At 44.3% G+C, this 15,888-nt stretch overlaps 1 protein-coding gene across 2 annotated transcripts; it reads left to right on the top strand.

Annotated features, from left to right (window-relative positions):
• The first annotated feature begins 579 nt into the window (after positions 1 to 579).
• Positions 580 to 15,295, top strand: SIRT7 (sirtuin 7). Of its 2 annotated transcripts, XM_066616099.1 has the most exons (10): positions 580 to 706; positions 794 to 931; positions 4,516 to 4,620; positions 6,762 to 6,832; positions 6,951 to 7,023; positions 9,275 to 9,373; positions 9,454 to 9,690; positions 13,568 to 13,648; positions 14,356 to 14,462; positions 14,844 to 15,295. In XM_066616099.1, exons 1-10 carry the CDS (start codon positions 611 to 613, stop codon positions 15,052 to 15,054), a joined length of 1,218 nt encoding a protein of 405 aa, XP_066472196.1. In that variant the 5' UTR covers positions 580 to 610; the 3' UTR covers positions 15,055 to 15,295. The 2 variants fall into 2 exon arrangements, with proteins under 2 accessions (XP_066472196.1, XP_066472197.1); XM_066616100.1 differs by lacking the exon at positions 794 to 931.
• The last annotated feature ends 593 nt before the right edge of the window (positions 15,296 to 15,888 follow it).

Genomic DNA, 15,888 nt, shown 5'->3' with positions numbered 1-15,888 from the left:
AGAGACATCCTTCAACAAAATACTGGTGTGCCACTTCAAGATGGGGATAGTTTGCTGATCCCATTGTTATGTGATTAGGTTGTTAAGTGAACATTCAGCCCCATCTAGTGCCTTTGTTTGAACAGACACTTGCTGGCTGCACAGGTTAGGAGAGAGAGACTGCCTCTTCCTTGCATGAAGAGCCTTTTTGTTGTGTGCAGAGACGCTCTGCTGCAGGCTATGCAAAGAGGCAACCTGTCTCTACAGACTCACTACAGGTGTGCACCACTGCCTTGCATGCAGGCACGCGCACTTTTAAAGGCTGCAACTAGGAACACATTCTTTGCATACAGGAGGAGGGCCGCGTCAGGAGGAGGCAGAACCTCTCTTTGCTGCCCCCTTCTGTCCTCGCGGTGGACACGCTGTCGCTCTGCTGTGACCCTGGAATTCTTCCCTCGGTCTCTATGGTAGCTCTCACTTCCTAGACAGGCCGTGTAAAGGAACGGGAAGTGGCAGCCTGTGTGCTGTTCTAACTCGGGAGAGCACGAGCGCCCCTGCTCTTGGAGGCCGGAAGCGGAAGCAAGCCGGAATCACCGGCTCGGCCGGTTGGTACCCGGAAGACGCGGCAGCGATGGCGGCTGGTCGGAGTTTGAGTCGCTCGGAACGGAAAGCGGCGGCTCGCGCCGAGTTTCTCCGGCAGGAAGAGCAGCGCGAGCGACGGAGGCAGGTAGGGAGGGGCCTGCGGGGAGCGAGGAGAGCGGGTGGGTCTGCGGCACGCAGCGCCCTCACGCCGGCCGCCTCTCCCCCGCCCCAGGTGTCCCGGATCCTTCACAAGCCGGCGGCCGAGAGGACCCCCGAGGAGACGCTGCTTCTCTCCGGCTGCCAGGAGATGGTGCGCGACCTCGAGCGGCTTCGGAAGAAGCGGGAGAAGCTGCGCAGGCGGCTGGAGGAGGTGTGTGCGCCGGGGCTAGAGCCAGATCTACTCAGAAGTAAGCCCCGCTGTAGTCAGTGGCGCTTACTCCCAGGAAAGCGTGGCAGGGTTGCGTCCTCGGAGCTCAATCCCACGCCTGTCTACGCAGAAGTAAACCCCATTGTAGACAATGGGGCTTACTCCCAGGTAAGTGTGGCTGGGATTGTAGCCTTAGGGCCCAGTCCTGTCTAGTTTTCCAGTGCTGGTGCAGTTGTGCCAGTGGGGGTGCGCTGCATTATGTGGTGGAGGGGCAGTCACTGGGGCCTTCTCAAGGTATCGGGACATGTGTTCCCTTGCCACCAAAGCTGGAAAGTTGGATAGGATTGGGCCCTTAGTCAGGTGCCAGGGTTGTCAGCCCTATACATTGGTTGCAGGCAGCAGAGTATCTTGGGCACCTCAAGTGGACCCTATTCTACAATAGATTTATAGCACTAAAGATTTTCTGTTACATTTGTCAGAGAGGAAGATGGAGAAGTCCTGGCTACCTCTCATAAGTTCAACTTACTCTGCTTAGTTACTGGGAAGGGCCTACACAACCTCAGGAATCACATTTCTTAAGTCAGTAATAATTCTGAGTTGTTAGTGTGTATCCTTAATTTATTTAGGTCACCGTATTCTATTTTTTAAGTTACTGCATTATATGACAAAATTATCTGCCCCCCTAATGGCTCTTAGACATATATTTGTTAAAACTACAGGAAATTGTCTTTATACATTTATCCAACATTGCTTTTAAACAGAGGAGAGAATTGTACAGGATTTGTACAGTACTGTATAAGACTTGTTGGTCTCTTCATAACTTGCACATGAAACTCGTCTGCATTTTGGAGACTATGGAGTCTTCTCTTTGGGGGAAAGCAGAAGAGTCACTAGAATTTACGATACCCAGTGCAAGAGCTCACTGTGTTACCCCCATGATGGATCTCCTCCTGTACAAGACCATATACAATAAATTACAATATTATATGCACTACCTAAATTATCTATATAGAACAGTACAATACAGGTTACCCAACAAATCAGTAACCAATGGAAACCAGTGGCCAACTTGATGACACACAACTGCAAGAATTCTAGTATGAGCTCTGACATGGAAATAAGAGCTGACTCATAATAACATCTTATTAGTTCCCTGCTGTGTCATAACACCTCATTGGCTCTTGGAATAATCAGTCCCGTTGGTCAGTTTTGAGTTAAGTGAATCCACTTTTTGTTCCATAAGGCGGTTGTGTTTTCCTTTTCTGGTTTTTAGCTATAACTTTTTATAGAATACAGATATTTCAACATGGTTTGTTTTGTTGGTTGCAGGCTAGTAACATGATGGTTTTTATCAGGGCAGCAGGGGAGGATAGCCCTTGCTTTCCTGATAGCAGAGTGGCACGGGAGCGTAGGGAGACAGCACCAGAAGCAGGCAATGCTAAACAGAGCCAAATGAGCAGACACAGGCTTGTTTGTTGCAGAAGCATGTATTGGTAAAGGAGCAGGCAGAGGAGTAGTCAGTCATATGGTCCAGAAGTCAGGGATACAGAGAGGCACAGTCACAGTAAGCACGGTCCAAGTCAGAGAACAAACCAGCAGCAGAAACTCCACCCCAGCAACCCACATTTGCATGAAACTCCATTTGCATGCAAACTCCATTTGCATGCAAACTCCATTTGCATGCAAACTCCATTTGCATGCAAACTCCATTTGCAGCAACCCACATGCAGAAACTCCACCCCAGCAACCCACATTTGGTGTCTGCTCTTGTCCCCATATATACCAGGGTCAGCCAGTCAGAGTAGGGTGACCTCGTAGTCACAAGACAGTCTTGTGACCCACTCTGGCTGTCCAGTGATGCATTGCACCACTCCACCATAGCCTATGTGACTGCACACATCTCCCCAGGTCACATGGCTCCCACCTAACACCGGTGCATCTGATTACTTATCACATACAGTGCTGCTGTTCCTTTATTTGCATTTCATACCAAGCCTGGACATCAAGGCCCCTCCTGCCACATCCTGGCTTACAATTCAGGGCCTGGGATGCCAAAGGCCTGACAGTTTTATTTGAAAGTATTGAGATTTTCTCAATTTTTGCCAGTAGTGGTGTCACCACCATTCCTGAGTACATCACCTGGTGTGGTCCACACACCCCCTAGTGACACCACTGGGGGAAAGATCCATAAAGGACACCTTTTTATAGCTTTTTGGGATTCCTTGATGCATTATGCTTTTTCTTCATTAAAAGTATAGAACACCAAAGGGATAGTCATTTACGTGTAAGCAGAAGTCATACTGAAATGGCCCTTAATATATTTGTTGAAATCAAAACAAAGAAATTTTTTTTTTACATGGAGTTTAAGAACCTAGTTCTGTTTTGCGATTATCATTTGAGGAGGCCTGGTTCTGTTTGTTGAGAATTCTGTGGGTTCTCCAGACCTAAAGGTAAAAAAAAAAGTTGATGTGAATTGGAGTCAAACATATAGGAAACTGCGGCCTTGTTTTTTTAATCTCTCATAGCAGCTAATCTTCCTTCCTCTGCCCGTTCCTAATAAGAAAATTTGTTCCAAAGAAAAGAGAAGCGGGAGATATATAACCAGCAGTCCCCATTCCTTGCATGTTTGATTGACATTCTCTCTAGTTTTCTGTAGCTGTCATCAAGATGCCCTGTAGAATTCTTTGCAGGTGTAGCCCACTGCTGTCACACAGTGGGACAATAACTTGGCTCTCAGATGTTACAAAAATCAAACCCATGTTTATAACCTGAAATTTATATACTTAGAAGTTAGTACAGGTTGAATATCCTGTATCCAGAATGCTTGGGGCTGGAAGCATTCCAAAGTTTGGATTTTTCTGGGTTTTGGAATGCAAAAAAATGAATATCCTACGCTGTGCTCCACCAATCCCCTGATTGGGGTTGATTTACCTGGGGTCGCAGGTTGGAACAGCCCAGTCTTCCCATTATCTGCAAGTACAGGCTGAAATGAGGGCAGACTTGTTAAGAATATGATCAGCTGGTCAGTACAGTGACCAGGAAATGATCCCAGTGAGTGGAGGAAGTCCCTCCGAGGAATCCTCAGCTCAGTGTCCTGGTGTGGAAAGTCCTTCCCTGGTCACATTTTCTGACCCAAACTTGTTATATTGAGCATCATGTTGGTGTTTAGTAACAGTTGGTTTTTGGAATACTTTGTTTTTTGGAATTTCAGGATGAGGGTGCCCAACCTGTATATGTTTCATTTGTATTAAAAGGACCTCCAAATACATTTAGGGTTTTGGTTGGCCATCTCCTTGTTTTTAATGAACTGTTCTATTATGTGTTCTTACTTATCAGTAGCACCTCTCCTACTGCTTCACTGGTTTCTAAGCCATGCCTACTTCAGCCCTTACCAATACTGTACATTCTCTCACAAAACTCATAGGGGTAGGAATAAAAGAAAAGGAAAATGAGAGGAACTCAACAGGCGTGGGTGTTTGTTTTATCATTTGAGAAAGTGATTAGGATACTGGGCTTAGTTAGTAGTTGAAGCTTTAAAAAAGTGGTGCTTTAGAAACAATTTCAATCCTTCCTTCCTATATTCTTAGGTTTGTGATGAACCGGAAGAGCTGAAGAAGAAAGTCAGCAAGCTAACTGTAGCTGTTCAGGGAGCCAAGCATCTCATCATCTATACAGGAGCTGGCATCAGTACAGTAAGATGATGCTGGTTGAAAGTCATCTGTGACAAGATCCTTTGGTACCTTGTTTAACTTGGCTTCAAGGCATACTTGCTCTGTCCATATGAGAGCAGCCCACCTATGTTTGTTGCAGATTGTGGAGGTACACTTGCTGGTAGAGGATGTTGAAGGAGATTGCAGTTAAACTGTTTATCTCGCTCTCAGGAACAATTAGCAACTAAGAGGAGAAAGAAGCAGAAATAGATTGACCAGAGGCTTCACCTTACAAATTTTGTGACTAGGATCTCCTCTGATTTCTCTGACTGTTGGTGCAGGAGCCTACAGAACAGGGTGAATCTGGCAGCTCACATGGTGAGTGTAATGTGTGGCCTGGCTCTTCGTGGCAGTCAGGGCATCTTCACAAAAGAGAGAGAGAGAACAACCTTTTGGCACTCATGTGAGCAGCCTTTGAACATGTTAAATATGGTTGTCATAGTATCTTAATGGTTTCTTTCTGTGGGTGTCCCAAGTATGGGCATAAAACAATGGTGTACATGCATAGCACTTGTGATAGTGACATAGTTATGAAGGTGCATAAAATGCAGTAAATTTCAACATTTCTTGTGAAAGAATTTTTAATTGTTCATATGGAAATACTGGAATTTTGCATTTTAGTATTTGCTGCAAAGTTGCTTGGCATTCTTTGAGACAGGCTGAGCAAGGAATGAGGTTTTGTTAGAGCTAATCAGAATTATAATTGGTAGGTGGCACTGTGCAATTGACATCAGTTTTTATTTTGTCGCTTTGTTTCTTTTGGTCTTTATAGTACTGCTTCTCGAACTGTGGGTCACGATTCACTTTGTGGGTTTTGACCTGATGCCGAGATGGGTCACAACTTGTGGCCGGCGACCCTGCCTTTTGTTTGTTTGGTTCCAAATTGGAACCAAAGGGATGCAACTGAAGGCCACTTCCTGTATGGTCCCTGATGTTGCACTGGCCCAGGATGGCTCCAGAGACGTCCGCGAGCCTTAGAAATGGCTCTGGAAGTTACTTCTGCATCTTCCAGTTTCACTAACGCAACCAGAAGTGACTCAGAAGTCTCTTCTGAAGCCATTTCTGAGGTTCAGAGAGGCATCTGGAAGCTGTCCAAGGCCGGCACAATTTGGAGCAGCTTCCAGAGATAGGTTGTGATGCCACCTCCCAAAGACGAGGTGGTTTGTGGCCCCAGTAAATTTTAGAATCATTGGTCTATAGGAAATAGCTAATTTTCTTTTAGACCAATGCAAATGATGTTCTGTATGCTCACGCTCAGAATCCAAATTGTCATTGAGTGAAATATACATTGCACAGCTTACACATCAATCCACTTGCCTCTACATGTTTTAAATGCAGAAGGCTTCTTTGGGAAGTTATCCCTATGGGGAGGGAAGGCGGGAGAGGTAGGAAGTAGTTGCTGTCCCCTGCACTCTTGGGGAAAAACAGAACTGTTACTTTTTCTGGTAGACTGAGGTAGCTGTTTCTCCTGTTGTTGTTCTGTGACTAATCTGCCTTTGTAGTTTGGGAAGGAGAGGAGCAGGGAAGATGAAGTGCACAGCATAGCAGAAGGGGAAAGCTTAGCCAGCTTAAGAGAAACTTAACAGCACCTACTCCTTTCAAAAAGTCATTTTGCCTGAGAGTGCAAAAATCAGGATTAGTACATTTGAGGTTGACCAGGTGGGGCATTGGCCAGGAGCACATTTGATCAATTCCTGAACCCTCGCTACCTTTCCAGTGACAGTTATGCGGGTGGGCAATCTGAGGGCTGGGCATTCCAAACAGGAAGAACCAAATTGCTTGACATGTGAGCAATGTAATATGTGGCTAGGCTCTACATTGTGGGGGTAAAGAGATGATAATTTTTTCTTCCATGCATGGTAGAAAATGCTAAGGGCGGTTATTGACCAGGATTTAGTATGGAGGTTACTGGCATGATGCATTAATCTTTGTTTTGTGTAGGGATTCGGTTTTTGGAAGACGAGAACAGAATTGGTTCAGAGGAGATGCTTCTAAGCAGGTGGTCTTGGCTTATCTAAGCAGTGGTTGTCAGTGCCTTTAGGAAGTAACCAGCAGAGATACCAATGAATATGGGCTACTAGACTGTGCACACATAGCAGGGTTCTCCTTTTTCTCATCTCCAGGCAGCTTCAATTCCAGACTACAGAGGCCCAAATGGGGTGTGGACAATGCTGCAGAAAGGAAGGAGTATCAGGTACTGATGGTTTCCTCATGTCTTGGGAATTTCCAACCTCTTAGAAGAAAGTTAGGTTAGAGTATGTCGTGTTAATTAATGTTATTTATTGTATTCCTTTTTTCTTTTCACTTGCCAGGGCTGCAGATCTGAGTGAGGCAGAGCCCACACTCACCCACATGAGCATCGCCTGCTTGCACAAGCACAAACTGGTATGGGCTGTTTGTCAGTTCTATACTTCCAGGGCCCAAGGGGATGGCAGTTGAGGGAACATAGTGGAGGTATTGCTCACAAAAGGCAATATTGATATTATCCAGGAGTATTTTTATAGGTGGGGAACCTCTCCATGTAGCAGATGGGACCCACTGCATTTGCATGACTCCCCTTTTCCCCCACTGCTTCTTCAGTGGCATTTCCTAAAGAAAAGATCAAGATGTAAACGGGACACCATCCAGTCAAAGAATCAGTCTAGGAAGGGGATGAGATACAGACTCTTGAAAAAATTTCATGACCATCCATTTTGTTCAGGTCCTTGCACAAGATGCCTTTTGCAATTTGGCAGGATTGAGCACTAAGCTACAAGTGGTGCAATATTTGAGTGCATTCTTCTGGGGTGTTAACTTGTCACCTCTGAAAGTTTTCAGTACTGATCCTGTGAAAATGTTGTTGAGCAAAACAGAGGGCTTAGGGTGGCAGAAAGTTTTCATTCACTGATCACACTTGAGGGGCTGGAAATAGACCTGCTGATCAGATGCTTGAACCACCCAACTCATGACCTTGCAGATTAGGGGTGATGCCATGTACGTTTCTGTTACTTACTGTGAAAGGCAGCCAAAAATTCATGAAGGAAAGAACAACTTTATGGCATGTTGTGTGAAGTACATAGGGTAGTTGGCATGCAACATTAACTTAGAATATAAAAAACTGTAGTGTGCACCATGTACTTTGACAGCAGCAGGAAATGCGTTGAAATATTGACTACAAACTTTTAGTGTCCATTTTGATTTCATCCTTGAACGACTGTCTGCTTTAGGGAGCTACTTCCTAGATCTGGAATGTATGGTACAAAGCCATGTTACCAAAAGGGCTGTTTTGTTTAGGGGGAATTATTACACTACCCTTTTAGAAACTCAGGATCGCAGGCTGGATAACAAGGCGGCGTAATGCAGAGAAATTCCCTTTTAGCTTAAAGAGGAGACTGGGAGAAAACTTTTAATAAAAGATTATAGTTTTATTATAAAAGCACAAACATAATGCACATGGAAAAAGTGGTAAGTATATGTTTCTTGGTCCTAGTACTTGAATCTAGTGTACCTAGCTTTCATGGTGGTTGCATGTAAAAAGTATTTGGTGCATCTGAGGAAATTAGAAAAAGGGAAAGGTTGTAGTGAAGGATTTTAGGGGTCCCCTGGTCTGCCAAACCCAGTTGCTAACTAAAGATGGGGAGAGAAGGGGAGAAAAAAGGGGGGAAGAAGGGAAAGAGTTTCAGGCGCAAGATAGTTACCTGTCTTGTAGAGCATTTGGATGGGGGGGATTCCTGTGTGGAGGACCCTCTGACACAACTCAGATGTGTCCTTGGAGGGGAAGCCAAAGAGAGAGATGTGGGCCGAAGCCCTCTCTTAAAAAGGGGTTTTCTGACTCTGCTGAGCTGAATGGTAACTTTCTCCCCACCATCCAGCAGGGTAAACATTGAAAAGATCATGATGTCCCTTATCAACAAAATTCAGTGGGGTCTAATGGCTGGCTTCCTAGCTGGGGGAACTTAAACAATACAATGAATGGGCAACCCAGGAAGGCAGTTCAATTTTGCATACGGTACTTAAGCAGTGATTGAGTTAAACAGTACAATGAATACAATAATGTAGGAGACTGGGTTAAAACAATACAATGAATAGGAGACACTTAAACAATGATTTACTATGCCAGACTTCTTCCTATAATATGTGAATTTTGTAACCATGAGCTTGTGACTTGACCAGAGTTTTTTGGAAAAGTGTGCTGGGAGACCTGTGGCCTGCATGAAGTTTTAGTAACATAACCAGATATAAAATCGCAACTAAGGAAAAAGGGGATTTTCACGTAACAGCCAGTGCCTTCTTTGTTAACTGGGAATGCAAGGCTGCTAAATCTTGCTCTGTTTCTTTCAGCACCCAGTATCTGAAATAAGAATAGGACCATAGTGCTAATCTCTGCTGTAGAAATGTTATCTACGTGAATTGTATTCAATAAACCAATCTGGCCATTGGCTCTGGTTGGTAAGCAGGTGATTGTCAGGAGCTTAAAGTACGGTTATCCATCTTCCTACCAGTTACAGAGTGGTGGGAAAGGGAGGGGAGTTGTCTTGGTGATATGAGAATGTGGCAGGCAACATCTTGAGCACTGTTACAAGTAGTGGAAAGAGGACTGCCTTACTTTGACCTCTTCAAAATATTGTCGCTCAGACTCTGCTTCTGTCCTTTTTAGATTCAGCATGTGGTGTCACAAAATTGTGATGGGCTTCATTTGCGTAGTGGACTCCCTCGGGAATCCCTGTCTGAACTGCACGGAAACATGTACATAGAGGTGAGTGCTTGCATAGGGCAGGGACTTGGTGCACTGTAGGATCTCTGGAATTCTAACTAGATTCTATACTTCTGTTCTAGGTCTGCACATCCTGCACACCCAACCGTGAATATGTGCGAGTGTTTGATGTGACAGAGCGCACAGCTCTGCACAGGCATCATACTGGCAGAATGTGTCACAAGTGTGGGGCACAACTGAGAGACACAATTGTCCACTTTGGGGAGAAGGGCATCTTGCAACAGCCTTTGAACTGGGAAGCAGCAACAGAGGCTGCAAGCAAAGCAGATGTGATCCTTTGCTTGGGGTCTAGCTTGAAGGTAAAGTGAGATGAGAAAAATGTTAGTGGATTTTCTGTAACCCCCCAAAAAAACTTGAACAAGAAACTATTGCTAATTGGTATTGTACTTACTCCTGTAAAGCTCCTGTTTTCAATATTCCTAGAGTAATCTTAGAGAAGGTCAAAAGATAGAGGTGGTCGACTAAGTACCTTTTTAGTTTATAAACTTCATGGTTTAGTAGTGAAATTATTTGTTTGCAGCGACAAGAGTTGTTGAATATATACACAAACCATTTTTGTATTACAAACGTAATAAACAGTGTCCCCACTAAGTTGTGCAGCTTGAAACCAATCTCTGTGTAGTTCAGAGCTTGGTGTTCCTGGAAGTCTGGCAATGATGTATGATGACACTGCCAAGCATCCAGAGATGCCACCATACAGCCAGAGAAGGAGTCTGTGCAGCACCTTGGACCCTGAAGGAAGACTGAAAATGAGAACTCTGCTAGTCAAACCCACACTCTGTTTTCCACAGCATCCAAACAGTTGCCTCTTGAAGCTTATGAGCAGGAGATGAAAGCATGTCCCTCTCCCATCTTAATAACTAGGATTCAGAGGTATACTGCCCTCTGAACGTGGAGGTAGCATATAACCATCATGGTTGTTGGCATCCTTCAGTCTCGGAAGACTATGGTGTCACGCTCTGAATGGTGGTTCTGGAACAGTGTGTCCTCTCCAGTGCGTGAAGCCTGGGTAAAGTAGGTATGGAGGATAGGCTGTTACCCATGCAGCAAATCCCCCCTCTCCACGTCGCTGAAATGGTCCAATGGAAAGGCAGAGGCCAATACGGTTGGTTCCAGCGGCGTCTCAGGAGTTGCCAGAACGTGACTGTTCAGCCATGAACTGCCTCAGGGACTCCGGCTCCAGATTTTGCCTCGAGGTTGACTCCTGAAGCCTTTTCTATAACTGGATGTAGCCACAAGGCAGTGGAGGTTTGGGATCAGAGTTTTCCTTCTCTCAGATGAGCTGCCTTCCCAGGCTGACGAGTCCCATCTACCCGGTGGCTGTTTAGTCGCCTCTTACGACAAGTACAGCCAAACTGAGGGCCTATTCTTATCCCCAGCCCCCAGGGGAAACCATCATGACTTAGCTGGGATAGTGTCACAGATTGGCACTATCCAAGGTCACACTGTCATCAAAGGGTCCACCTGGCCACGTTGAAGCTTGAACCCTTAGTACCAGTGGTAGCGCCCAGTGTACCATGGTGTAGATAGGATTGTGAGCAGATCAAGTGCAGGTCTTTCCCCCATGATCCCCAGCAACCTAGTGCTTTTTACAATATGCTTTGATTTTCACCACTCTGGATAGTTAGGTATCATCTGTAAAAGTGACCACTTTGCTCTTTGCTGACTCCAGATTACTCACAAACAAGTTACAAAATACTGGCTCCAATACAGATCACTGGAAGACTTTATTTATTTCCTCCCTTCCTCACTTCTTATGAACATTGTCCATTTACTCCTGTTCTCTGCTTTCTGTTCTTAACCAGTTACTAATCCATGAAAGAACCTGTTCTCTTACCACTTGGTTGCTATGTCTATTCAAGAGTCTTTGGTTTTCCTGTCCCCTAACTTGGAAGATTCCTAATACTATAGCAATATTATCTTGTGCTGAGAATCTGTTTCCTGTGTCAGTATATATACCTGTAATCTTTGAGAGCTTCTGAAGAATGGGTGATGTGCCTGAGGGTGGGAGATGAACAAATGTCAATCCTATCTTTTAAAAAGGGGGAATCCAAGAAACTACAGACCATTTAGCCTGACATCGATATCTGGAAAGAACCTGGAACAGATTGTTAAACACTTAGAAAATAATCTCTAGAAGCTAATGTAGGTTCATCAAGAACTAGACGTGCCAAGGTAATCTCCTCTCCTCTTTGAGTAACTAGTCTGCCTAGATCACAGGAATGCTGTGAACAAAGTGTACCTGGATTTCTGCAAACCATTTGACAAAGTCTCTCATTCCACCCTTGTAGGTAAAATGGCAAAACGTGGGCTAACAGGTACCACTGTATGGTGGGCTCAAAGTTGGTTGAATAACTATTTCCAGAATATGCTATTAAATGATACCATATCAACCTAGATGATCAAGTGTTGGGCCACATGACTTGTACTGGGCCTTGTACTGGGAATATTTATCAAATTTACAGACAATATACAGCTGGGGGAGGATAGTTAATACCGTGAAAGACTGAATTAGGATTCAAAATGATCTCTAGACCCAGTGATCATACCTACAGGACGAAGTTCAATGGAGACAAATGTGAAATCTTCCACATAAGTTTAAAAAAAGAGTTTAGAATGGGGAAAAAACTTGGGCTTGGTGTTAGCTGTGAAAAAGATCTAGGTGTTTTCGTGAACTGTGAGCTGAACATGAGCCAGCAATATGATACAACTGAAAAAAAGCATTAATTTATGGTGGGCTATGCTAGCAGAGGCACAGAGTCCCGATAGTTCAACTCCATTGTGTACTAGTCTTGCTTAGAATACTGTATTCAGTTTTGGGCACCATGTTTTTAAAAGGACATAGATAAGTTGGAGGGAGTTCAGAGGGAAAAGCTAAGGTGGTGAGGTGCTTCAAAACCAAGTCTTGTGAGGAGCAAGTACTAAACTTTTTAGGGCGCAATCCTCACCCCTTATGTCAGAGCTTTCCAGCACTGACATAAGGGCAATGCAGCTCTGAGGTAAGGGAACTAACATTCCCTTACTTTGAGGAGGCCTCTGTTAGTGACACCCAACTGCAGGATGCAGCACATGTCCCATTGGCACCGCTATGCCAGTGCTGGAAAGCACTGACATAAGGGGTTAGGATTGCGCTCTTAGTATGTTATCCAAGCAAAGAGAAGCTAAGGGGGGCTATAACCAACTTCAACTACCTAAATGGCTGTCGAGCAGAAAAAGGGGAGGACTTGATTTCTGTGGTTCCTGAGGGCAGGACTAGAAGCTATTGGTTGAAACTACAGGGAAATAGATTTGGGCCAGACATGAGGAAGAATTTCTTAACTGGGTTTTCTTAACTTAACCCTGGAATAGTCTGCCTTGTTTAGTATTGGCTGTTATTCATTAGAAATTTCAACCATTCGCTGGACAACCACCTGTTGGGGATATTGTTGGGCTAGATGACTACCAAGGTACATTCCTACTCAAATATTCTATGATTCCCAACGAAGAAGTTGGGGTGAAAATAGAGATGTGGAATATCTGGCGATCAGCAAGAAAGTACACTCATATTAAAAATAAAAACTGAAAAGGAAAAGTTTCAGAAAGAAACTTGATTTGTAAATAATGTCAATAATAATAATGCTGAATCAGACCAAATTTCATTCTCTTCAGGAATCCCAGAGATGATCTACCAGTGAACTTTGAGCCCCTTGAATTAGGCCTTCTGTCATATTTTTTTCCTAGTATGTCTATTAGTTTTGAGTAAAGTTCTTGATATTAACTCTCATTGGCTTCCATCTAGCTGAGGTGACAGGACTGCTGTTGTGAACTGGAAGAGCAAGTATTAAAAAAAACCATAATGCATGAAAGTATGATAACTTTGTCATTGTGTTAAAGAGTCTGAGCATCCTGCCTTCGTGTTGTCTACAAATGTGAACATCAGGGTTCCAACAAGAAGCTGCTTGTTTCTCAAATCCTAAATAAACATATAGCCTGTTCCGTAGGAATTCTGCTACAGATGCTGAATGTACAAAGGTCTTGATGATCGCACCCACACCTGCTCCCACTACTTTCTAGGCAGTTGCAACAGGTGCAACAGTTGCAACAGGTGCAAGCAGTCTGTCTTCATGTGCTGCCAAATATGAACTCTGTTGCCATGTAACTAAAAGAATTGATGAATGTTTTGGCTTCTTCCGACAGGTTTTGAAGAAGTATCCACAACTGTGGTGCATGAGCAAACCACCCAGAAACCGCCCTAAACTCTACATTGTAAATCTTCAGGTGAGTTTGAGTCATTTCTTTGGTGGACAGAACACTGTGTTCTCTCTAGGTATACATGATGATTTAATTGCTTTCATGCATTTACAACAAGGGCCTATAACTCAGTGGTGAAACAATATCTGTACAGTATTCAGGAGGTTTTAGGTTCAGTTGCTGGCCTCTCCAGCGAAGAAAGGGAGTTCTCAGATGGCAGAGGTGAGAAAGAAAAGAGACTTTGGGGATCTCCTGATAGTCGAAGTAGGCAAAACCAAGCTACCGAGACCAATAATCTGACTCAACTTCATATTTTTTGTGATATATTGAATATGATCACAGTAAATGGAATCTAGAGGATTGCTGTTATTTTGTTTCCTAGCAATGGAGAAGGGTCCTAAACTGGAGAGTATCATAGCCAACTATAACCTCTTTTTAAGTGTCTTGGGGCCAGCTGGTTATTCTAAAATATCTTCAGTTGCAAGTAATTTTGTAACAGGTCACATTATTGTCAGGCATGATATTTGTTCATTTGGTATGGTGTTCTCTGCACACTCAAATCAAAATGTGAAAAATCACCAAGTGGCAGAATGAAATAAATGCAAGTCTTTGCCATTTCACAGTACAATCCTATTCATATCTACTCTGAAGTAAGTCCCATTATGCTTAATGGGGCTTACTTCCCAGAAAGTACACCGATTGCCTTAGGGACATATTTGTTGTTCTATCCACAGTGGACACCAAAGGATGATCTAGCAGCCTTGAAGCTTCATGGGAAATGTGATGATGTGATGAAGCTGCTTATGGATGAGCTGGGATTTTCCATTCCTTGCTATGACAGGTCAGCAAAGCTAGTTCTAGGCTGTAGGGTTGCACCCTTTTATGTCAATTTCCTGAAGATTAATGCTCTTTTTAGTCTCTCCTCAAATGTTTAGGGTTGTTGCCTTTCCTTACGCAATATCATACTCTAGACTTCTAATTAAGGGCAACTTTTCTAAGTGTTTAGTACTATAGTTTGACATTGCTAAATTATGGCATATCTCAGGGCAGAAACTGGCATTAAACACTAACCTGGCAGTTTATTGCAGTTGCCTACTGCAGGGAAGGTATTCCTGTCCAAAGTCTACTTCACAGTGGTGTGTGATTAACCTTGGGGTTAAAGGTACTGGGTAAGGAATCCTCTGGTAGTGGTGGAAATATGGATTATTGTCTTTATTCCTAGAACAAAAGATCCCATCTTCTCTTTGGCTACTCCTCTGCGACCTGAAGAAGAAAGCAGCCACAGCCGGAAGCCTGTGGTCCCACCACCTGGCCTTCATGAAGTGCAGCTAGAAGAGCAGCAGCAGATGCCTGTGGTTCCCCATGGGCACCTCTCTGGTGGCTGGTTTGGCAGGGGCTGTGCAAAAGGCACTAGGAGAAAAAAAGCCTCTTGATTATGGACACTGCAAGGAGGGACTCTAGATTTGCTTCCCTCCCCCCCCCTTAATCTTAGGGACCAACTGAAGTTGCTAAATCAGGATAAGAACTTATATCTGCACTGAACAACCAGGCTTGCTGGACTAACTGGAAAAAAATACAGCTGCTATTTTCATATGTTTTGTATAATTTACTGAACTTGTGAAGAAAGGCCAAAGCCTAACATGATTCTTGTTTAAGGGTAGGTTGGCGTTTGATACTCAGGGCTGCCAATTCTTAAAATATTAAAAAAACTAAAAAAAACAACTAAATTGATGTTTCTTGGTATGTGCCTGTCTGTTTTTAGACCATAGAGATATAACTGACACAATGCAATCAGTCACCAGTGCTGATGCCCACCTTATTTTTGCATTCTTGTAGTATCTGAACACCTTCTGTACCAATTTTGGAAATGATGGTGGCACGTGAGGTGGAGCTGAAAACTCAGTGCTTGAAGATGTATGTCAGAGTGGCTACTGGATGTGTTAATGTGTGTGGAGGGGGGCAGAGGCAGGTCCAGCATTGGGTGTTTGTGTGGGGCCATGAGCACTACGAACTCCAGAGCCCGGGTCAACCAGCTAGATAGACCTGGGGCTTCTGATTTAACTTATGGCTTCTGTGGCCAAGGTTTGCTGGGCGGGTAGACGTGGGCTCCCACCAGAACTTGGAGCCCAGATTTACTGGCTGGGTAGACCAGGGCTCCCGTTCCAGCCAATGTTGCTGGCACCCTGCCCAGTGGGTGTTCCCCTGGTGCCCGATTTTGCTCCCCAGCCCAGTGGGTGTCCTTCCCTGCTGGCAGTTGGGGGGGGGCA

Source organism: Tiliqua scincoides, chromosome 2, assembly GCF_035046505.1.
Source record: "Tiliqua scincoides isolate rTilSci1 chromosome 2, rTilSci1.hap2, whole genome shotgun sequence".
NCBI classification, from domain to species: domain Eukaryota; kingdom Metazoa; phylum Chordata; class Lepidosauria; order Squamata; family Scincidae; genus Tiliqua; species Tiliqua scincoides.
Note: the sequence above shows the minus strand (reverse complement) of the source record. Positions and strands in the feature narration are given on the sequence as shown.